Raw genomic sequence first — 25,119 nt, 5'->3', positions numbered from 1 at the left:
CAAGTGTTCACCTCCATCTGGAGGCCAACATGCAGGAGACAAAAGCTGCTTTATAAAGGATGGAGAACTTGTATAGATGTTCTGACACGTCTTGGCTGCAGGCATGACGTGCTGAGGAAAGTGTGTCTTATTCTAAGCATGTTATTTACTGCTTCAGAGGCCTGAAGGGGAGTTTTGAGCTATGAAAATATAAACCATATTTATCTCTCTGAAAACACTTATGAAAAGTGTTCATACCACACAGAGTATGTGGAAGAAGAGCAGAAGAAAAACAGATGAACAGCAAACAGAAGGAAGTCACTTGAGCAAAGGTGCAGCTCCTGTGCGGGAGGGGAGGTTCTGGAGCCATTTCCACTATAAACCTTCACTCTGCATTTTTATTATCGTCACATAAAAGTTTGCTTCCAGCTCAAAGTCCCTAGAGGAAATGTCTTCTAGGTTTCTCTTTTTCAAATTATCAGCAAATTATAATTATGAACAAATAAAACTGATTATATAAGGTGTATATGGGGTGGTGGTGGGGATAAGCATGAAGAGGTAGGTCACTGCGGAGATAAGCGTTTAGTTTAACAAGATGGACTATCTCCAAAAACCGTGCCTTGATTTACTGACATGTCCAAGGAAAGAATGTTAGTGAGAATAGGAGTTGACTAGCCCTTAACTTAGAAAAGAAACAATCACAGGTGCTGGCGATGACAATCCTCAAATTCAGGCAGGTGGTAGATGCTTTGTTGGGCCAATATGAGATAACCTCTTGCCAAGTTGGAATATTCTACTGCTTAATTGGTGTCTGGCCCACAGTAACTCCCAATTCATTCATTCATTCATTCACTCATTCTTGTATTCTCATTCAGCATCTGCTTCTAGCCAGCTCTCTACCACACGGTTGGTAGATACTTGTTGATCCATGAATGTGCTCTGGGGCATTTTTCTGGTGTGAGGTCATGAGGCAACATTCTGCCCAGGCATCTCCCTCTTTAGCTGGCCTGTGACACAAAATGTCCTTGCGAGGCTGAGGGCAGTTCTGTTTGATGGACAGTGACATTTCTCATTGTAAACAACTAGCTGTATCTGGTTTTTTATATCAGTCCCTGTGGCCTATGCCAGTGCGACCTGAAGTCCTGAGACATGCCACTGAGCACCCAGAGTCTCTGAGCATAACAGATGTAACTTTAACTCTGCATTGTTAACATCCACGCATGGTTCTCTTCGTGAGTACAGTGCCTTGGGTATAGTCCACTTCATCTTTTCTTTTGTCTGAATTGTGCTAACTTGACAGGGCTGGCTACTGGATTGGAACTCTGAGCTTAGCCTCGATCTTCCCATGTAAGGTCTCTTTTTGTGCAGGCCATGGCTAATGGGTCTCCACACAGGTGCTCAGACACCTGTGTGGGAACAGGGAGACCCCGGATGCTCTGTGTCATATTTGAGGACATCTAAGACAATTTTAATTAAAAGGTATTTTCAGATATGCCTGTATCATAGAAAATTTGCTTCTTTGAGAAGCATAACTTAGAAGGGAAGGGGTTGCACTATAGATTCGTTTTATTAAAGACTAACCATGAGATTTTGAGGGGTGTGCTTTGTAAAGCCCGTGAAAGAGGCAGCATGCAGTACATGGGAAGGAGCATAAGCTCTGAGCCTCTTCTCAGGGGGAGAAGCACATCATCATGCATTACTAGCATCCCCGTCCGCACACTACAGCACACAGCTACACGTTAGTTCTGTTTCCAACCCCTGCTTCTCTCCTCATGGGTCTCAATTCTGATACTCATGAAATGAGATGAGTAATAACAAAGTAGTCAGGGGATAGAAAGTACATTACCTTGGTTATAGCACAAAGCCTAGTACACAATAGGCACTTAATATTTCTTGAATGAATAGACAAATAAAAATGCTGCGTTTCAGAAAGAAAAGTATTATATCAACCCAAATTACTAATATGGAAAGAAAATATATTTATCACTTTTTATTAAATGAGAAGGAAACATACTTAAAATCAACAGTTTTTGACACTATAATATATTCACATTAGAAAACATATTTAGTCATATGCAACCTAGATTATTGTATAAAATAAAACCTGCAACTGCCCTGCTGCTATTATTGTCTGACTTATTCATTTCTCACCCAGATTTTTCTGTGATTACTCCCTATTATCTTAGTTTCCAGTTTCTATCCAGGATAATTCCACACTAATTAATCTACTTAAAGCACTGTTTTCATCCCTTGTCTCCCTGCCTTTCATTAAATAACACGCCTTATTCAAAGCCTTTTAAGTGTCCTCACTTTACCTCTCAGTCCTTTGTTCTTAGCCCTGCTAGCTCAGGGTTTTTATCTGGGTGGCCAGATTTTTCAGGCTGGGTTTTATTAATTCTGTGAGTGCCTAAACAGCTATGTAAAATTGTGTGTACATGTGAATTTTTCCAGAGAGAAGATCCATTTCAACAAGTGATTTAGGAAACTCAAGAAGCCACAGAGGTGAAGACCTTTGCTATCTCACACCTTCTGTGGGGGCGGTGCTCCTCCCAAACCTCAGCAGTCCTCCCATTCGCTAGTCCTCTGATAAGGGAACTCATCCTTCAAGGCCCGCTGAAGTCTTGACCTGCCTCCTTCCTCCCATCCCCCACCATGTCCTCTACCTGGCTCCTGGGTACACCAGCCAAGTGCTGGGGCATTACCATGCCCTCCAGATTTCATGGTGCACAGCTGCTCCCCCTGAAGGAGTTACAGGGAAGTTCCTCGGGAAGGATCCTCAGATATTTGTGTGCCCAACCCAGAGATGAGCTTAGACGTGAGGAAGAGGGACTCGGTGCTGGGCAGGCCCTACCCATCACAGACTTACTGAGTTCCTTCCACAACAACCTGGCACCATCTTTTCTGAGTTCTTTAAAGCGGGAGTCTTGAAGACAGTTTTAAAATAAAAGTAAACAATAATAAAAAGAACACTTCTGCAGGGCCCCCTGGTTTGCACACCATGTGGCTGGCAGGTGTTCTCCCGAATCATTTTGGAGTGGTTCTAAATGTGTTCCTCCAGCTTAAGGCCCGCACAGTCTTCTGTGGGGTATCCGGGTACCTTTACATTGTGAAATATAGTAAGTTCTGGGCAATCCTACCCAGCTGCGTGCTCATCTGCCCCTCACAGTGAACTGTGCTTTTGAAATCCTAAGTCTGCCCTGGCTCTGAGTGTGGACATGGAGTAACAGACGTGCTTCCTCTCCTTTGATCCCTGGTGCACCTAATCATAAATCCCGAATGCTACAGTTGTATTAATGGCTGGTCAGGCAGATGTGATGAAGTGAATACTGGGTCATCAAAGTGTTAGCCACCAGACGGAAAACAATTAAATGGAGAACATACTAAAAAAAGCCACAGATCTGGCTTGAATGTGGTCCCTTCAATTTGCAGAAACATTACCATTATCATCAAAGGTCAAAGTCAGTTGCTGGTAGAAAAATCAATAAAGCTGAGGGAGGGGAAGAGACTAAATAGATAAATTCATGACATGCCCTCTATATTGAAGGAACTTGTTGAAAATCTATGTATTTCCAACTCTTGGGAATAAAAGTGGTTGTCAGTTTCATGGGTTCCTGCTATGAATAGGTTTTAAAGAATTACATCAGTGCAAAATAGAGGGGGAAAAAAGGGAGCAGAGATTGAAACATTGCATTTGTCTGGTAGTCTTTATCACTCATTTTGTTGGATTCTTAGGTGTTTGTGTTTTTATTTGAATGAAGGTGATCCATGCGCATGTTCTACCTCTCCATGCCAATTACTGCAGATGATCAGAAATCTTTATTCCTGGAAATCTGAGAACACAGTTATACTTTTAGCATACTATACAGGTACACCTTGTTTTACTGTCCTTTGCTTTATTGTATTTGCAGATGGTATGATTTTTACAAATTGAAAATTTGGGGCAGCCCTGCGTCAAGCAAGTCTATTGGCCCTATTTTTCTTTCCTTTTCTTTTTTTTTGGCTTTATTTTTCCAACAGCATTTGCTCACTTTATGTCTGTGTCACATTTTGGGAATTCTCTCAGTATTTTAAACTTGTTAATTATTATATTTTTATGGTGATCTATGATCAGTGATCTTTGATGTTAATATTGTAATTTGGGGAGCCATCATTATCATCATCATCGGAACTTGAAGATGTGACTGAACTGCTATAATCTCATGATAAAACTTTAATGAATGAGGAGTTGCTTCTTATGGATGAGCAAAGAAAGTGGTTTTCTGAGATGGAATCTACTGGTGAACATGCCATGAAAATTGTTATAACAACATCAATGGATTCAGAATATTACATACATTTAGTCGATAAATTACAGAAGAGTTTGAGGGGATGGCTACCATATTTGACAGCACAGATAGAGACAATTTCAACCACTGCAGGAAGTCTACTGGACAGTATTGCAAGAAATGTTGGGATTCTGCTCTCTGGCTACAACGGCCTTCTCTCCTATTCTGTGACTCTTTAACTGAACCTGGCCTCCTTCCCTCTCCTTGCAGTCCATTGGACACCTATGACCTTCCTGCCACCAAGCCTAGACCTTCCAACCATGATTTTCTTGGCATCCTTGACTCCCCTGCTTCTTGACTTTCTGTGTACAGCCTCCTGCTAATCCCTAATCATTGGCAGGTCACATCCTTTTGATTTTCCAGCTCTTGTTTATTGGGTATAACGAACTACTGGAAACAATGATAAAATAATAAAATGGAGAGAAAGTATGCTCTTTGACCCTAACTGGGTCCTCTCTGCTTCTTAGCACTTCTTCAATTCATTTTTATTGACTCATTAATTCATCCTCATTCTCCACAGATGACTTGCCTCATAATTGGTGGGGAAGATGATAAAAAAAACCAGGCCATGAACTTCCTCAACATGTTCCTATAGCTTTATTTCAGTTTTCCTTTAGCCAAAGTGATCCACCATCTGCTTTCCACCCACGAGCACAAATTTCTTGAATTCAGATCTTTGCTCATGATATCTCTGCCATTTAGAAGTTCTCCCAATCTCACCTCTGCCACAATGTTGTTTTCAGATCATTACATCTGATCTAAAATATATTTTCTTCTCCAAGTTCCCCTAACATTTTCTCTGTACTTCTCACACAAGTTTTTAATTGATTGTGTACATACTAATATATAGGCATTTCACATCTTCCCCACTAAACTGCAAGTACTGTGAGAAACAGAGCTTGCTGGAGTCAGCTTGCATCTCTGGTGGCAACTGACACAGGTCTTTGCACATAGGGTGTTTAGTACATATATGTTTAATGAATACATATATTTTCAGATGTCAGATTAATTCCTAAGGTAGAAAGATTTAATTCAATAATGAACTGATGCATATAATTCTTATAATGATCTCAATATTAAATTCTAACTAAACCATTACATACTAAACCTTCTGCTGATAAAACAGGGTGTACGTGTTGGTGACTAGAACTGCAATAAATGGTGCTATAGCAATGTGCAAATATCTGAGGGAGGGTGAAGTAGGTACACAATGATACAGAATGGGCAAATAACTGAAGAAAGACATTAAAGCTGAAATAAACTTACCTTGGGTAGCAATATAATGATTGGGTCGATGATAGCCCTAAAAATAAATGAGAAAGAATATTTCACAACCCTAAAATTAATAAGCAGCACAGAGGTCACATGCTAAGTTTGCCAAAATGAATGCATCCACAAATACCAACAGTTGCATCACTTGAAAGTTAAATTATCAGACTAAGTGCCATTGAGTTCCTCTTAATAAACAAAGGTGCATCAAATACTACAATTCTGATGTTTGCAGAGGGGGTGTGAGTAACTGAATTGCACACTGGCTGTGAGATGATAGATGAGCAATAAACACCAACAACTTATGGATTCTCCAAAATAACATGACCATGACTCTTAGTAGAGTGAAAATAGGCTGAGAATGTACAATAGAATTTCATTTATGGTTGGGCGTTATTGGCAATGTGCCAAGACTTTAACACATATTCTGTTATATTGGTATAGGCAGTTATATCAATAGTAGTACTAAACATCATTCTTAAACACTGCTAATACCATGACATGATGCTGTAGCAGAGACCAGGAATTTAAAGAGGCAGCAATTAGATAAGACTCCCTTCCTTTCACTGTGACCCTATAAGAAGGGGAAAGATGAAAACGGAGACCACATAAAGAAGGGGGCAAAGAACACTGTAGAATCGATATCTGGGAAAGATAAAGTCAACTTAGAGAAAATTACACACAAGAAACATGATGTCACCACGGACCTTAATACTTTCCATCTCTGTCCCCTGAAATGACCTAAAATACTGCACCCAAAGCCACGTGGAAAACAGAGTGAAGAAATTTAAAGAGGAAATATGGATTTTTTTTAGACAACTTAAATGCATATCTGTTAGATTGTTTTGCTCTTAAAAACAGGTTGAACAACAAAATAACAAAAAACAAAAGCAAACACATTCTTTTGTACAACTGACCTGCTATGGGTTTCAAACATAGAATCATGGCACAGATTAAATACGATTATTTAGATGACCCCTCACTTCTTGCCAGCTGATAAACTCCACACGGCAAGATCCTGGTCTGACTCATTTGCTCTATATGTCGGTGCTAGCAAGGTGCTAGGAGATAGGAGGAACTCATTTGTTAAACTGAAATAATCCACACAGTCCATTAATGACCTATATTGCTAAACACAATGGCCATTTTTCAATCCTCATCTAATTGATCTATCAGCAGCATGAACGCAATTAATCCCCTTGAAATACTTTCTTTGTTGGCTTCCAGGATAGAACACTCTCCTGGTCTTCCTACTCCCTCCCTAGCTACCCTTCCTTATTCATTTGTTGCTTCCTCCCCTTCACCTTGATGTGATGTTGATGTGCCCAGTTCTTAAGACTCTTTCCTCTGTCTACACTCACTTCTTGTTGATCTCATTCAGTCTCATGGGCTTCAATACTATCTGTGCATGGATGAGTCCTGCATTCTTACTTCCAGTCTTGGCCTTTCCCCTGAAATCCTGATGTGATATCAATTGCCTACTTTACATCTGCACTTGGATGTTTAACATTTATTTAAAACTTAAAACTGGACTCATGTCCTACCTACCTCCTACCTGAATCTGCTCCATTCACAGTCTTCTTCTCAGATAACTGTAACTCCATTTCTTGAAGGCATTCTGACCCCTCTCTTCTTCCTACACCCCTTAGCCAATGTGCCAGCAAATCCATTGTCTCTATTTTCAGCATAAATCCATCATCTGATCATTTCTCACCCTCCAGTGCCACCACTCGGCCCAGCCATCATCTCTCTCTCTGATTGCTTCCACAGCCATCTAACAGGTCTCCTTGCTTCTATTCTCGTCCATCTGCAGTTCATCCTCTTCACAGCTGCCGGATCATGTCATTCCTCCATTCGAATCCCTCTTATGACTGCCCACCTCATAGGAAAAGCCAAAGTGCTTATGGCTGTTTCTATCACCTGGCTCCACGACTTCTCTCATCTCATCACCTACGACTCTCTTTCCCTTCACAACATTCTACCAACACTCGCCAGCTTGTTTTTCTTCAAATTCGCCAGGCATCCTCCATATCAAGACCTTTTCACAGCTGTTTCTCAGCCTGGAATGCTCTTCCCCCAGACATCTACATGCTCAATCTCTCATTTTCCTTTGCTCAAATGTACTTTCTCAGTGGAGCTGACTCCAGCCGCTCTATTCAAAATTGCAATCCATCTCTGCTGGTCGCCTTATTCCCCCTTTATGGCTTTTGTTTTCTATATGGCACATACTACCATCAGAATAACTGACTTATTTCATTTATTGGCTCTTTCTCTCAATTGGCTCATCAGCTCCATTAGGTTAGAGGTTTGCTTTTCGTTTTGGTATGAGTTGTTCACAGTTATATCTCCAGTATCTAAAACAGTAACTGGCATGTAATAGGTGCTCAATAAAATCCTATTGACTAAATGAATAAAGAGGCCCTGAATACTGACTCTTTTCTATGTTAAAATTAAAACTAATTAATCTGGTAGTTTCATTACTTTTATGTCTTTCTTCCTCTGTATTGCTACCCACCCATTTTTTTTAAAGCTTAGTTCAAATTACCTCCATTACAATGCCTAATCTGATGACATTTACATCTTCAGTCAGATTCAACAAACACTTCTTAAGTGCTTGCAATATTTCGGGCATGTCCCATGTGCAGGGAATGCAAAGCTGAGTAAGACATTGTCCCTGTGCTCAGGGATTGTAGGAGCTGGAATTGGAGTATGAAGAAGATTCCCTTGGAATACCCCAAAAGAAGGAGTGTTATAGAGAAGAGGTTTCTTCATCTTCTAAATTGCGAGGCTTCAGGGAGAAGGTAACAGGTCTTGCATACCTCTCAGTACTCATGTAAGATACTCACTAAATATTTTACTGAACAACAGAATAAGTGCAATGCATTTTACTCAAAAAATCTAACTGGGGTTGAGTATGTTTTTAGTTATTATCAAAATAATATAGGGGTCTTCATTTGAAGAATGAAATATGAATTATTTTTCAAATAATCATGCCCCTCACGCCATACACTAATCTATACCCAAACTGTCATCCCTTTCCAAGTAACACTAAAAAGAACATTCTTTCCTAAAAAATATATTTTTATTGATTTCAGAGAAGAAGGGAGAGGGAGAGAGAGATAGAAACATCAATGATGAGAATCACTAATCGGCTGCCTCTTGCATGCTGCTCACCTGGGACCGAGCCCCCAACCTGGGCTTGTGCTCTGACCAGGAATTGAACCATGACCTCTTGGTTCATAGGCTGATACTCAACCACTGGGCCACACAGGCTGGGCTAAAAATAACATTCTTATAGTTATTTTTAGGTAAATCTTGGAGATTGTAATACTAGGACTTTTAATAGCATCTGAGTAATACTCAACCAAGAAAATAAAAGAATATATATGTAAAACCTGTGCATGGAAGTATTGGTGGACTAGGAAATAGTGTGACAGCCAAGCAGAGAATGGCTTGGGAACTGTAAGAGGGCTGAAATCCGCTTAATGTAAACTAGGCTGTAGAGGTAACAGCAGCTTTCCCTTGATTTTCAGTCTACTTTTGATTTCATTCATTCTTCCAACTTAAAATATGCTGCCACCTAAAGAATTTATTCTAATGTAAGACATTAAGTTAACATGATGCAGAATGAACAAAGAAGCAGTCTTCAATAATTAAACAGCTTGCATATTTAAGGGCATGTCTTGCGTGCATCAGAAGTCCTGGTTAACAGCTGCAGACTACTTTGAAGGCAACTTAAAAGTGCAGTGATGACAAGAGATGGCAAATCATTGAATTAGGAATTAGAGAGTTTTGTCCTCTTAATATGCAAACAGATTTTTTTTAACGTGTCAAACAATCAAAGTTGTTGACAAAAAATGGAAATAACATTTTCTGAGTCCACATTGACATGGGATGGCAAAAAAGGCACTGAATGTTACAGAGAAGTTGCCAGCAAAGAGGCTGATTTGAGAAAAGGAGTGGCCAAACCCTCACTGTAAAGTTCTGTGGTGTGTGGGGCAGTGTTGATGTGAGTGCTTCAGGAACTGGACCAACATGTGTCCACCGGTCCTGTGGCATGCACACCATGTGGTATGTGTCAGAACAGGTAGGCTTATTGACAGTTTCAAGGTACATACATCGATATAATTCCCATTGATGTAGTCTGAGTTGTTGTCTCCTTCTAAGGTCTGCAGCCTCACCCGGGAATGATCATCTGAAAAGGAAAAGGAAAACAATTAACAAAAGCAATTTGTTGAGATGCTCAGAGCCCGGGATTAAAAGAACATTACATGGAGACCATCAACATCCATGCTGCTTTAAAGATAGAGTTAAATACCACACTTTCTACATTTCCTATTTTGCTATTAAGACTGGTAAGAATTTACAATTCTTTGCATTTCACAGTAAATCTCATTAACTTATTCTTTGATCATTTATGGATATGTAGAGTTGGGGGAAGTTTGAAACTTCTACATAAGAGTCCTCTGAATCACAACGGAATTTTTTTTCTTGGATTGAAAGTTTAGTAACTTCACTAAATCACAGATAAGCCCTGAGATTTTGAAGGCTGCCTATGACATCCACCTTGACAAATGATGGTTATAAACCACAGCCCAGCCATCTGGGAGGTGAGGACGTGGTTCTAACTTCAGTCATCGTCCATGATTTCTCTAAGCCCTCCCTCTGCACCTGAGGGCATACAGGCAGGTAGAATAAGGCTCTCCCCACCAGTCATGTGACTACATGAGACTCAATTATGCCAGCAATCCTGAGCAATGCATCTGGAGAAGGGAATGACAGCACATGCCTCAAACTGGGCTACTTTAAGGATTAAACGAAAACACATTTAACATATCGTGCCAAGCATGATGTCTGACACACAAGTGCTGGATAGGGGTTGTGTTTATGGTATTAGTCAACTATATTTAAATTATTTTCTGAATGAAAAATTTTATCCACAAATACCATTGAGAAATCTCAATTATTTCCTTGAAAATTTATATTTTAAAAAGAAAAGTTCAAAAAACCCTATAAGGCCAGATGTTTTCCTTTTTGCTCACTGTTCTATTCCTGACCCCAAGATTAAGGGCTGGAAAATACCTGGTTTCCCCTCAATTTGTTTTTTTTTTAAATGAATAAAGTGAAACTTTTATTGTGTGAAAAATCTGTGATATAAAAACTATTTTCCTAAATGAATGCTGTTTTTAGCAGAGAAATCTTTCCTTTCAAATAGATGACAGTAACGCAGGACTGGATGCAGATGCAGTCAGAATTTTTCTCAGGGTGACCTGCTTTACTATATTTTGCTAAAAACCCAAGGCTCCCTGCCCATAGATTGCTCGTGTTGTGGGGGAGGTGGGCCCGTGAGGCACAGGGTATGTGTAGATTGTTATGGCTTTTGTATTTGTTAGGAGAGCCGGTGCACACACACAGCTATTCCAGGGTGGAGCTATAAGCATTCCGCAGGTAAAGCCACTTGAGCCTCCCGGATGAAGGATGCTACAGTAGAACTGAATCATGGCCGTTCTACACACATCGGGCTTTTAGTCAGCTCCTCTGGAGGGAGATTAGGTTTACCTCCCTGTAGTCCTCGACTTTCCCTGGGCAGTTTTTTAAAAGGCAGGCCCCGCGTTTACAGCCACCCAATCTTTAGAAGCAGGGCTGTCTTAGGATCTATTGCACCTCCTTGTCAGAATCCCCATCCACAGTTTATTTCTCTTAGACCTTCGGGATAAATGCCGCCCATTCCCCATGATTTACTACCCCTGGGCTTCTCAAATTGTTCACAATGTTCTCATTAAGGACTTCAATCTCTGACAAGACTGCGCTCTCATCTCCCATAAGCAGCGCCTTTGAAAGAGAGTTTCCCCATCATCTCCTACCAGTCAGTCAGTTAACCCCTCAATTTTTTAAAAAAAATTTGGCTGCTACTTCTCCAAATTTAATTGCTCTACTCCTCTGATGATGGAGCAAGATATGTGTACAGAGTGTTTCCTGAGCAGACTGAGATTGTTTTTCCTTTTCTTTATATGCCTAGTAGTATCTTCTCTTTATTTTAAGTTGATTCTTCTAGATTATAACTTCTTATGGTCAGAGGCCACATAGTGTCCATTCTCAATATCCCCAAGAGGCCTGGCCGGCATGGCTCAGTGGTTGAGCATCGATCTATGAACCAGGAGGTCACAGTTCAATTCCTGGTCAGGGCACATGCCCCGGTTGCAGGCTCAATCCCCAGTGTGGGGTGTGCGAGGGCAACCGATCAATGATTCTCTCTCATCACTGATGTTTCTATTTCTCTACCTCTCCCTTCCTCTCTGAAATCAATCAAAATATATTTAAAAAATATCCCCAAGAACACCTTAGCCAAGGCCACAGAGCCCAATCTCAGCCCGGGCTGTACTGCCACATGTATCAGTCCTGCCCAACACCCAGCCGGTGAGCACAAAGCAGTGCACTCTGCCCCACTAGTGAACACGGTGTCGTGATGTCACAGATCCACCCTTAGAGCAGGGAAGCTGTGATCAGGCGAGTTTCACTGGGGCTCCCAGGGTGTTGGCAAGGGTCCTGCTCTGGTCTTATGAGTGTTTGCTTTACAACAATCTATTAAACTGTCTATGGATGTTTTATACCCCTTTCTGTACCTATATTTCACTATTTAAAAATAAGAGTTCACATGGAGGACATTATGCTAAGTGAAGTCAGCCAGTCACCAAAGGACAAGTATTGTATTACCTCTTATATGAGATCCTAGAGTGTTCAGAATCACAGAGACAGAGAGTAGAATGGTGGGTGGCAGGGATGGGCGGAGGGGGGTAGTGAGTTGTTTTTTAATGGGCACAGAGTTGCAGTTTGGGAAGATGAAAAAGTTCTGGAGAAGGATGGTGGTGGTGGCTGCACAACAATGCGAATGAACTTAATGAACTGAACTATACACCTAACAATGCTCAGGATGGTAAGGTTAATATTACATGCATTTTACCACAAGAAATTGAGAGTCCATTCTCTCCATCCCTCTCTTGTAGAACACCCCTTCATGTTCCCCTTGAACCCCAGATATCCTAGGAAACAGATCTTTCAAAGGAGGGAAGGGCACCTCATGGACTTGCAGTCTGAGAGCCCCCGGGAGTCCCTCTGTTGGGCAGCCTCTCCTGAGACGGGCTAGTCCCCTTTCCCTGACAACATAGAGGCGGAGGTGGCAGTGACTCTATAGCTCGCTACTAGAGGACAGATGTCCTATGTTATTCATGTGTACTTAGTAGATATGTTTAAGAACTATTGAAATGAGGTTTATGGAGCATTTTTTCTTTCAATGATAAAATGTGTGGTTCATAGTAAGAACTAAGTAAAAGTGAGCTGTTGCTTGTATCATTACTGCCAATGACTTCATTCAAGACCTGATAATTTTTCACCTGGACTACTGCATTCTTGCCTCTAGACTCTTCCCTCTCTAGTGAATCCATGCTGAGACCATCTTTTCTAAACCAGAATTTATTCTCTCCCCACCTAGTTTAAACCATTCAGTGATATCAACAGGGAACTAATGACCAGTGGCCTTATACAACAATAGACTGTGATGCAATCATAAAAAGGATTACTCTGCCTTCACCTGGAAAGAGCCCTGTGGCATACTGTAGAGAAAAGTAGAGCAGGTTACACAGCAGCATGTCTCAGGGAGTCTATCTGTATGAAACTCTACGTATTTGTACATGTGTGTAGGGATGCATGGTGGGATGACTGAAAGGACAGGTTTTCTGCTGGGTGGGAAAATTTGGGGTGATATTTACTTCCATCTTTGTGATTTTATGTACTACTTCAATTTTCTACACAGTTTATACTAATTTTATAATCAGAAAGAAAACAATAGACCTATCTTTATTTAACAATAATAAAGCCATCAACTTCAAGGCATAGAACAAAAAGAGATTTGAAGGAAACAGAAAATAGAAAGTTAGCTGGGTTTGAGTTTTATTGGTGAGGTTCTGGGCAATTTTCCCCAAGTTTTCATTACTGCACAATTTTTTTAAATGTGTATGAATGGCATTTATAATTGAGAAATAAAGAACCTATTTAGCCAGGGATGACTGGAATATGATCAAAAGCCAACTAAAATTTGTGTTATAATTATAACTCAATGTTACCCATCAAGAAAGGTAACAAAATCTGACATTTTGAGACACAATCTCCTTAAAGACCTTGTTGCCATTCCTCTCATTTATTTCAAAAAAGCCTTTACTATATGAAATAGGGCAAACATTGTATTTTGGGGGTAAGGAACAGGCACATAAAGACCTGTTATAAAGCATAACAAACTGCAGCCACATAGATCAGTGGGTCTCTCTTCCCAAAACAAGTATCAGCCATGAAATTCCTCAAGCTCAGAGATGGCTTGTGCTGTGGGCATCCCAGGCATTTGTTTTGAGAAGTGGCCCCTCCACGTTGAGGGAGGTGAGGAAAGCCATGGAGAGTTCCGTCAAAAAAATGCCTTTCTCCAGCCACTCCAATGGACCGTGCAGGGAGCTATGATTTTAGGGAGGTCAGGTGCCCCCTGCAGCCCAAGGTCACCCATGTTTAAGCCCCATTTAGGAAAAAAACTAACAAAGTCCGTGAAATCTCTACGTATAAATGTTTCTTGTTCTTTTTAGTTTTAATAATCACAAAATGAAGTAACTACTCTTGAAGTAAAATTTAAAGTCTGTAACTACAGCTTTTGAAATATTTGAGTCTTTTATATATGATATAAATACAATGATAATCAGCTATGGAGAAATTCTAGCACTCTATACAGATTGTGAAAAGCATTTGTAAATATACATTAATAAGTATTTGATGAATAACTACATGTTAAAATTACAAATAGAATTTTAAGCTATATAAATACAGATTGATGGAAATGGATAACTATTCATACTGTTACCAAATTGGTATCATTTTATGTCAGATACAGATACTGTGCTTAATATAGTTCCAGTTTTTCTATCACGGAAGTAGGAGATTTGTATACTTTAACTTGGCAAGAGAAACAATTAAATGGATGTTTTCAGTGTAAAAAAAAAGCATAACAAATCACTGCTCACTGATGAACAATTATAATCTGCTGGTATGTATGTGTCCATGCATGCATGTATTTATAAGTGAATATTCATGTATGCATGTGTGCATTTGTGTGTTCATGTATGTATGTATTTTGGGGTGTGTTTTATGTCAGATACAGATACTGTGCTTAATATAGTTCCAGTTTTTCTATCACGGAAGTAGGAGATTTGTATACTTTAACTTGGCAAGAGAAACAATTAAATGGATGTTTTCAGTGTAAAAAAAAAGCATAACAAATCACTGCTCACTGATGAACAATTATAATCTGCTGGTATGTATGTTTCCAGGCATGTATGTATTTATGAATGAGTATACATGCATGTTTTTATATATGCTGGTGTATATGCATGCATGTATTTATAAATGAATATACATGTATGCATGTGTGCATTTGTATGTTCATGTGTGTATGTATTTTTGGGTGTGCATGCCTGTATGTTTGCATTCATACAATAGAAGTGGGATAATGTGATATTTAAAACAGGTCTCTAGGCTTTAAGCCCCTGAAACATGTTACTGATGCCATTTTCTTCAAGTAATATTACATTTAAAACACTGCTAAGTAGCTTCAAATATTTTACAATTTTCATACTAAACACAACAGATATGGGCTTGCTTGCATGTGATTAGATATTACTACAGCAGCAGAAGTGGATCATATCATTGATAATCTTTCACCTCCAACCAATTTGTTCTTTCTGCTAAATGTTGATGACATATTTAAGGTAAATTAGAATCACAGTGATCTAAGTAACCCTTGCCCTCTGAGAGGAGATTGGAAATTAATTTTAATTATAATTGATCTTCAAATAATGGCTTTGCTCCTCCTGTGGTTATATTCTTGCTGCTGCACTGGTTTCATGGTACAAGATGCAGAAAAGCCAAGTACCTTCTGGAAGTGCCTGGTGCCTCACCCCTGGGTGAGCCCAACTCCAGCCTGGTGTCCCTGCTTGTGCCCACCTGGGTTCTCAGGCCATGCAGGCTCTGAACATGAGGCAAATAAGGAAACGATGAGTGTAGCGGTGGGTGGCTAGTGTTAAACTTCAGTCTTGCTGTTGGTTTTAGGTGCTACTAATTTACTCTTGCCTTGTTTCTCTTTTTTACTTAGACATTTTCAGAAATTCCAATTCATTATTCTTCAGATTCTCAGCAGGACCCCTGACTTTTATTTTGCCTGATTTTTCTAGATTTGCTTTTTGCCTTCCTAAACCTGGTGTAGCAATCAGTTTCTCCCTTACTCTCATCCACCTGAATTTTCATCCCCAAAGCTCTCCCTGCTAGTCCATTCTTATGTAACTAAACTCTAGTTTTCCACTCCTCCCTTCACCTGCCTTTATACTGAAGCCAGGCCATGACGGGGTAGAGTCCTTAAAAGTGACACTGTAGGAGTCACTCACGTAGCAGAGAGAAGCACCTGGCTATTAAAATAAAATCCTGGAAGAGTGGTCTTCAGCAGGGACCCTCAAGATTGGTCGAAAGAATCAGGTGGACAGACTGGGTCAAAGCTTTCACTCTCTTCTTGGCTATGTCACAATTAACCGGGAAAATGGATAGGAGGGCATGGGTAACCCAATCGAAATGGAGACCAAGCTCAGTGGGGACCCCTCTCATCCCCTTCATAAAGCTGTCTGTTCTCACTGTCTTATCTTCACTCCTGGCCTCCTCAACTTTCACCCACTCCATTCATAGCAGCTCCTGCTATGCTCATGAACGACCTCCTCAGGTTGCTACATCACAGGCTTCTCTGCACATATTCTGGCAGGACACTGTGGCACTCATAAAGCTGTCTGTTCTCACTGTCTTATCTTCACTCACTGGCCTCCTCAACTTTCACCCACTCCATTCAAAGCAGCTCCTGCTATGCTCATGAACGATCTCCTTAGTCTTCTCTGCACATATTCTGGCAGGACACTGTGGCATGCCCTTTGCTCCATGGCGCAGTGCTCCTCTGTACGGGTTAGGTGGTTTTGTCTGAGTATTTCTCCTTATTCAAGTCCCTCTAGACTCCCAATGCCCTCCATGCTCCCTCCACAGAGAATCTTTCCATGTCAATGGCTTCCACTTCCACCTGAATACTCAAGATACATTAATTTGTATTCACGCTCAGACGTTTCTTTTTGGGGTTTCAGAGAAGTTTATATAACCACCTACTTGGTATCTCATTTAAATGTTTCAAAGGCATCTCAATATTCCCCAGATTCAACTAATAGGTTTTCCCTGCTACCACCAACATCACGCCCACCTGAGCTCCCCTCCTATCTGAGTTAACAGTCGTCCTTCCATCTGTCCATCCATCCAATTGTCCTTCTATCCACCCACCCATCCATCCTCCTGCAAGCCAGGAACACCGGAGTCACCTCACTCTTGACTTCCCTACCCCACATGCTATCCATTCAGTTTGACCAATTATGTCTCTTGAATGCATCTACTTCTCTTCTTTCTAGTCCACATTATCATTGCTTCCTGCCTGGGTTACTGAATCTCTTAACTAATGTCCCCTTCCACTTAATTATTTTACATTATAGTTAGGTTAAATTTTCCAAAGGCAAATTTAATTTACAAACCTCATCCCTTCTCCTAAAAAAAATCCTTTAATGAGGTTTTCCATGTTCTTAAGACTAAAATCCCTAATCTCCCCTAGAAGGCCCTGCAGGTCTGACATCGGCTTCCCTCTCTCTCTGGCCACCCGACCTCTCTCACCCCTCCCAGCTCCGGCCACCACCTGGCCTTCCTTCAGTTCCTCAAACACAAGGGTTCCCTCATGCAAAGGGTCTGGTCCGCTCCCAGTAGAAGTAGTCTTCATTTCACGTCCTCAGGGTAGCCTTCTCGCACCTCCTGAACAAGTCTACCCCCCACTATGGGGTTTCACAGTACCATGTACCTCTCTTTGTGGCCCTTTGTTTCACTTATTTGTACAATCACTGAGTTCATTTGTACAATCATTTAATTTTCTCCTCCCACCCGCGGGAATGGCAGTTTCCTGAGGGTGGGGCCTGTGTCTGCTGGGGCTCACTGCAGTCACCCAGCATCTTCCCACCTCCCACCTCCCACCTGTCTCTTCGGTCAAGCTCACTCGGCTCCAGTGACATGGCTCCTTGTTGCCCCCGACACCGAGCTGAGGCAGATCCACCCCCTCGGGGCCTCTGCCTGGACCAGCTCCCTTCCTCACCTGCATCAGGTACTACCTGCATCTTCTCCTCCCAGGGACTGCACTGACCACAAGGCTGTATTTCTGTTACGTGTCTCACTTTCTAATATACACATTATACAGTTTACTTAGGGGTTGTTTCTCTGTCTGCCCCACACGCATGTTGAGTGCTATGTGGATGAAGAATTCTGTTTTGTTTCCTGCTCTCTCTTTGACACCTAGGATAGTGCCTGGCATGTAATAAGCTGTCAATAAGTATCTGCTGAAAGAATTTCTTTGGCTTGGCATGGAGCCTGGCACACGTCAGATCAATGTGTCTTTGTTGACTGGACCACAGGAACGGGGAGGGAGCCTGGGAAGGGCCTGCAGGTTCTGGCTATGACCTCTAATTGCCTGCCCCCAGAAAAGAGCACTCTTGGATGTAAGGGGCTGCCACGAGCTGGGAGATTTGATATATGTCTTAAGTTCTGACTTAATTATAATTAAGAGAGTATCAAGAGGGTTGTGCTTATGTGTGTGGTGTACTAAGGTGGGCTGGGTATTAGTTTGTATTTGGAAAGGGCTAGCTCAGCACGTTTATAGTGTAAATAAGAAAAAAGTTTAACTTACTTAAGAGCAAAAGCCAATAAACAGTTTTAAAGCATCATTAAAAGCATTTTAGATTCCAACACGTTTGCAAAACAATGAATGTGATCATTACTAGTACTTCTTATATTCTCAGAAAAGCACTAATGAGAATCTCTAAGATATGTTGACTGAATCCCCCCATTGCTCATCCTAGTTAGCGGTGTTATTCCCAAGGCCTAGGTGCTCTGAAGCAGGCTCCCCAGTTAATGAAATCATCTTTCCGCAATTATATACGTTTGTGTGTGTGCCTGTGTGGGAGGCGGTAATAGTGCTATTCTTCTCTATGACTTAAAGAAACAACCAATATGGCGTGTGTGTGTGTGTGTGGTATTTAAGCCAACAGTAGTGGTATTTTGGCAGCCATATGCAGTATTGAACTCACCCTAGTTAGCTGGGATGGGTTAACAGTAGTATCTAAGTATTTGGATACCCTACTTTAAAAGTATGAATAATGGTTCGGCAGGTGGTCTAAGTGCTATCTCAGGACATGCCAGCACAGAGCCTTATATGGAATCATATTAATGACCACAGACAGCTCTAAAGGGACTTTAGAAAACAGACACTATAACCGTGGTTCTCAACCTTCTGGCCCTTTAAATACAGTTCCTCATGTTGTGACCCAACCATAAAATTATTTTTGTTGCTACTTCATAACTGTAATGTTGCTGTTATGAATCATAATGTAAATATCTGATATGCAGGATGGTCTTAGGCGACCCCTGTGAAAGGGTCGTTCGACCGCCAAAGGGGTCGCGACCCACAGGTTGAGAACCGCTGCACTAGAAGAAAAGAACCATTTGAAACAACACAGATAAACCTGGAAGGCCTTATAGTACTCGAAATAAGATAGGCATCAAAAAGAACAAGTGCACGATCTCACTTACATGTGGAATCTAAAAAGAATACATAGAAGCAGAGAGCAGAACAGTGGTTACCAGGGGCTAGGGGTGTGGAGAATGGGGAGATATTGGTCAAGGGTACAAAGTTACAGTTATGTGGGATGGGTAATTCTAGAGATGTAATGTGCTGCCAGATGACTATGGTTAATGACACTGGGCTGAACCTGGAAAGATGCTGAGAGAGTAGTTCCTCCGTTGCACCAGCCACATTTCAAGTGCTCACCTGGTAAGTGGTGACTGCACGGGAGAGCGCAGAAAGGCCATTTCCAGAATCCCAGAAAATTCCATTGGCCTGTGCTGCCACCCAATCTCTACAGTCCTACTAAGCAATGTGAACTCAGGCAAATACAGTTTAATTGCACTTTCATAATCAATAGAGCTAATATATTGCTCCCCTGGACTATCCAAACCTTTCAAGTTTGTTCTTTTGTAAGTAATAAGACATGAGGAGCTAGATGCTCTCTGGGTCTATTCCTGCTTTTTTTTGGTTTTTATTTATGTCTATTTAGAAATAATACTAATTCTGTGAGTACCTTGTGCACACTTGGTGCAGATGGTGTGATTTAGAGCAGTTTAATGCAGGGGATGGATGGCTTCAGCCCTGGGAGAAGGAGGCTCATCAATCTACCACGTGTCCCAGCATCGTTACGGAACATTAATGAGGTTGGGCTCAATTTAAAAACCGTCCAGGGCATTATGGATTGGTAACATTCAGTTCCACAGGAACTGGGAATTTCTGAGATACAATCCTAGCTCTTTGGCTAATGAGTGTTGTGATATGGGGACTCTCATTTAACTTCTGCGTTTCAGTTTCCTGTCCTTAAAATGGGGCCATTACTGACCCACCGAACCCAAGTGTCCGGAGGATTAATGCGTTAATGGTTGCGGAGAACTCGGAGCTCCTGGCAGCAAGGCGTGCCGGGCGTCATTATTTCCAGTCATTCCCACGTCGCAGCTGGGGAACATTAGGACCGTTATGTTTACTCCTAAAACGCATTTTCTTTCTCAGCATTTTAACATTCCCGATGTTACCCAAACCTTAAATCTAACAGTGAAACTAGCCCCATAGCAAGACACACTGACATAGTGGGGGTATTTAGGTAGTTTTTCCTTCCTTTAATATGAACACGACGCCAGCGTCCCAGCAGGATGGAGCAGTAATTGCACTGTAAATTCTCACTGCTGGAGGCTGCTGGTCAATCTTCGCAGAAGCGGGAGGAAGTTACAGCCCAGCACAATTACACCGTCAATACTTACATGCAATGATATTCCCATATCTGTTCTTCATTCTGTTCTCATCTTTCTTAGCAGAGTCCCATGGCGCAGACTGCCCTTCAAAGAAGCTCTGGAAGAAAGAGAAAAGTGACACCAAGAATGACAATGTGGCGCAGTAAACACAGGGTTTCAATGACACAGGATGGTCTTGAAAAATGTGCGAGGGCTCAGAAGGAAAAAGAACGTTCACTCGGATGAGATAATTGATGAAAGCGTTTTATATCTTAAACATTTCATTTAGCTTTTTGTTCTCTTTTAGTTAAGTGTTACAAACACAAATGGGGGCTAAAGGATGATCCCACAATTGATCGGCACAATCCATTAAAAATGGTTGTGTGTTCATCTCTACTCTGCTTTAATATTTAATACAGAAGAGTGGAACATTTTTCTCAATTTCTGAATTATATTACCATTTTCCAATATCCTCCTAAGAGATATAAAAATATTGTTTTTCTTCCCAATTGCTAACTGAAAGAAGGTTATTTTTGGTTAAGACTGTGAAAGTAGGTAAGCTGAGACATCATGGCTAAAATTCTTTAATAAATTTTGCTAGAGCTTAGATGTCCATTTATTTAAGGATTTGGTATTATTATACCCTGGGCCTTTAATCTTCATGTTATTAGCCATATATATATATATATTTTCTGTTCAAGTTATAATGAAAATGTCCTCTGCTATCAGTTGACAAGTGAAAGAAACATCTGGGACTTTCATTTCCACTCCAGCCCACACTTATTTTACCTTCATGTGGTCAACTATATAAGGAGGTAATGAGAAGAAGTATGGCAGCAAGAAGCATTTAGTAAAACTGATTTCCTGTCTTTGCCTCGAGCTATTCTTATACTTCTTGGCACCAACTGGGAAAGGAGAGAAGGAGGAAGACATGAAGACAGAGCAGATAAAAGAGCACCATTCTGAAATGTGTTAGGGTCCGGAACTCACATCCTCTAACATGCCCCAGATGGCTTCCCAAACACTCTCCTTAGAACTGAAGCTCTTTTAAAAAATATTTGTGTTGATTTCAGAGAGGGAGAGGACGAGAGAGACAGAAACATCAATGATGAGAGAGAATCACTGATTTGGCTACCTCCTGCATGCCCTGTACTGGGGATGGGACTGCAACTAGGGCATGTGTCCTGACCAGGAATCGAACCGTGACCTCCTGGTTTATAGGTTGGTGCTCAACCACTGAGCCACTGAGGCCGGGCTGAAGCTCTTTTCTACTCCCTAATCTCCATCCCACCTCTGGTGTTTGACCACCATGGCTATTTCCACCAATTACCAATAGTTAGTGATTAGTCTGTGGTTATTATTCCTTTTTATGAGTCCGGTTATACCTTATTAAACTGCTTTCTAGTACTGCTGTGTTAGGGAGGACTCACCTGCTCACAGACCCCACAGTGAGCCCTGCCCACCTGCATGTCACCCAGACCTGACTTCTTGGTGGACGGTGCTCAGCACATTTGGCTGTGGACTCCCTGAGGACAGGGACTGTGTGGTCATCATTATGTTTGCACAGAGCCTCTGCCTCACAATAAGAATCCAGTCATTAGTTACTAAATGAATGAGCAACTTGGTGTTTTTTTAATTCTTTATTGTTTAAAGTATTACATATGAATCTTTTTTCCCCCCACTGACCTCTCCTCACTCGTTCCCACCCCCACCCCAGCACATGCCCTCACTCCCCTACTGTCTGTGTCCATAGGTTATGCTTATATGCATGCATATAAGTCCTTAGGTTGATCTCTCACACTCCCCTCGCCCCCATCGTCCCCTGAGGTTGGATGGTCTGTTTGATGCTTCTGTGTCTCTGGATCTATTTTAGTTCATCAGTTTATGTTGTTCATTATATTCCACATATGAGTGAGATGATATGATATTTATCTTTCTCTGACTGGCTTATTTCGCTTAGCATAACGCTCTCCAGGTCCATCCATGCTGAGCAATTTGGTGCTTTGGTGACAGTCTGTGTGGCTTTGATCTCAAAATAAAGCCTTACTTCTGTGGCGTAAGTGTGTGAGGGGTTCGAATGCTTGGAAAACCTGAATATGCAGTTTGCAGATTTCATTCAGCCACAGTTGGGGCCCAGTTTGTGACCTGCTGTATAATACTGCTGTCACCGTGGAGCTGAGCCCTCCTCAGAGGCTGGCTGGAAAGGAGCACTGTCCCCAGGACCAGTACGTCCCCACAAGAGAACAGCAGGGCACACCCTTTTTATCCTGCAGGAGCGAAAAGCTAACACCGCAAACGTGAGAGAGTTTTAAACTGCCCGTCTTAATTTAGAGTACCTTAGTCATGACCATCATAGACACCTTATTAGCATAATAGGTTTTACACTACATTTATCATTTAGGAAAAAGTATGGGGGCATACCAGAATTCCACGTACTATGTACCTATAGCTATATTAGTAGATCCACACCATCCATTGCTTTCTAAAGTGTAAAATACTCTATAATACAGGACAAATACAAATAAAACATTTCCAGGTTACTAATAAGTAAATAGAAATACAAGCATTAAAGCACTAGTTAATTTCATCTAGAACAAGACCATGATGTCATCAGGGGGTTTATTAAAAAATGTAACTTTTATTCTGCTATAAAATATGCATTTAAAAATTGCTTCAGGGATTTTAAATTTATGCTCTCTTTCTGAATAGCGTCTTTGTTATTCTATGAATGACTATTTCACAGTTGAGTAATAACTATTATTTAACTTCCCTTATAACAACTTAATTCTACTTTGAGCTTGTCGTGATGTAATTACCAATTTTGTCTCCCTCAGTTTTTCCCATCCATCTAAAAGTTTTCAAATTTTGTCTTTTTGTAGAAAGATGAGAAAGGTCAGTGACTTTGAGGAAAATCACAGCATCTTCCTGCAGATCCCTGGCAACCAGTTAACAGTATCTTGGTATGTGTTTTGGGGAGGGGGGCTCAGTGATGAATTAGGGAAAAAGACACGTGTTAAACTAGTAGAGAAAATGCTCTTAGCCCACCAGAGGCAAAGCCACAAGTCACACGCAGATGCTCTCCTGTGGTAGACTGTGCTCACATCACAGCTGTGTTTCTTTAGCATCTGTGGTACCCTGGTTTTTAAAAACAGTTATTTTAATTAGATTGTTTTCCTTTAACTGATAATCAGGAAACAGACACACATCAACAATGAAATGATAACCAATCTCCTTACATCTGGGCGCTACCTGTAGCTCCTGGCATGTTTTCATAAGGGTGGGGCCCAAGTGCCGTCTCTCTCCAGCACTAACTATGGTGAGCACCAGTAAGTCTTGCAGAATGAACCAGTCCATCTACTCAATTAATCCTCATGAGCAGCCAGGCACAGAGGGACTGCCTCCTTGCTTCACATGAGGGACATGACAGGCGGACAGACCACAACCAGCTCATAACAGGCCGACCTGGGTCAGATTCAACATATTCTGACTCTTAATCCACTGTTCTTCCTGCACCACCCTGACCCTGACAAGGAGTTTGAAAGGGAAACCAGTGTTAAACCTTCTTAGAAACATATGGCTAACAATCACTTTCCACCTCATCTCCTTGAAGCTTTGCGACAAGAAATATAAAAGATGTCAAGTGAACTTTGTTGAACTGTTGATCACTTTCACAAAAAAAGAAAAAATTTCTTCTCTCATAAGATAATGTGACCACTGCAGGGAAGCCACAGCAGGAGGGCAAGCAGAAGGGGCAGTTCTTGCATGTGCATCCCCAGCTTCCTGCCCAGGAATTATGTGAATCACTTTAAGTGGCAAAATGTATTTTTTTTCTTAAACAAAAGCAAAACAAACCATCAGAAAAAAGCTGCCAAGAAAAGAACAGATAACTAGTGCCATCCATCGTCTCCCTACAGATATGATGACCTGGTCTTTCATTGTCTGGAACAGCTCTGCTTCCAATTATATTGGCCAATCTCCCCCATAAAAACATTTGCACTGTCAAGCCCATGTTTCTTTGTCCTTGGCTTGCAAAATAAGTAATATGCCTATGGGGATCCCAGGAAGAGGAAAAATGAACTTCTCAATCGGGTAACTTGGCTTTTGTTTCCTTTTGATATGGAGATTAACTTTTTTTTTCAAAGATGGACCCAGTTTTAAATGCTACTGGAGTATGAATTTTTGTTAGCATATTTTTAAAGCATCTGAGAAAATATTTACCTTAGACTTTAGATTCCCTCTTCTGCCTGAACTAGTACAAAGGTAACTGTTTACATACCTAGTAGCTCTAGAACCACTAGGCATGCGGAGAAGCTATGACGTGACATGCGGGTCTTGAGCACTGTGAACCCCTGGTGGCCTTCCTGGCTTGGGAATTCTGAGCAAGAACAATCATCAGGACAGGAAGGCGGCTCATCAGTGCTGTGGGACTCTGCTTCCTGTCTGGGCCACAGCGAGGCCTGCCCCGGTGTGCGACCCCAGAGGCAGCAAGGCACTTCCTCCATCCCTGCTCTCCTGAGACTCTGAAGAGATGGAGCCTTCTCCGACTACCCTGTGACCCACCTCCTTATGA

At 41.3% G+C, this 25,119-nt stretch overlaps 1 protein-coding gene across 1 annotated transcript in view; it reads right to left on the bottom strand.

Annotated features, from left to right (window-relative positions):
- The window catches only part of PTPRM (protein tyrosine phosphatase, receptor type, M), a 465,580-nt gene that overhangs the window by 66,846 nt on the left and 373,615 nt on the right, over positions 1–25,119 (bottom strand). The window contains exons 18-20 of the mRNA XM_014540254.1: positions 20,580–20,667; positions 9,692–9,768; positions 5,571–5,607 (exon numbers count right to left, since the gene is read on the bottom strand). Of these exons, the coding sequence (XP_014395740.1) occupies positions 5,571–5,607; positions 9,692–9,768; positions 20,580–20,667 (202 nt within the window). The remainder of the gene's footprint in view (positions 1–5,570; positions 5,608–9,691; positions 9,769–20,579; positions 20,668–25,119) is intronic.

The sequence above is a fragment of the Myotis brandtii genome, unplaced genomic scaffold (genome assembly GCF_000412655.1).
Source record: "Myotis brandtii unplaced genomic scaffold, ASM41265v1 scaffold240, whole genome shotgun sequence".
NCBI lineage: Eukaryota > Metazoa > Chordata > Mammalia > Chiroptera > Vespertilionidae > Myotis > Myotis brandtii.
Note: the sequence above shows the minus strand (reverse complement) of the source record. Positions and strands in the feature narration are given on the sequence as shown.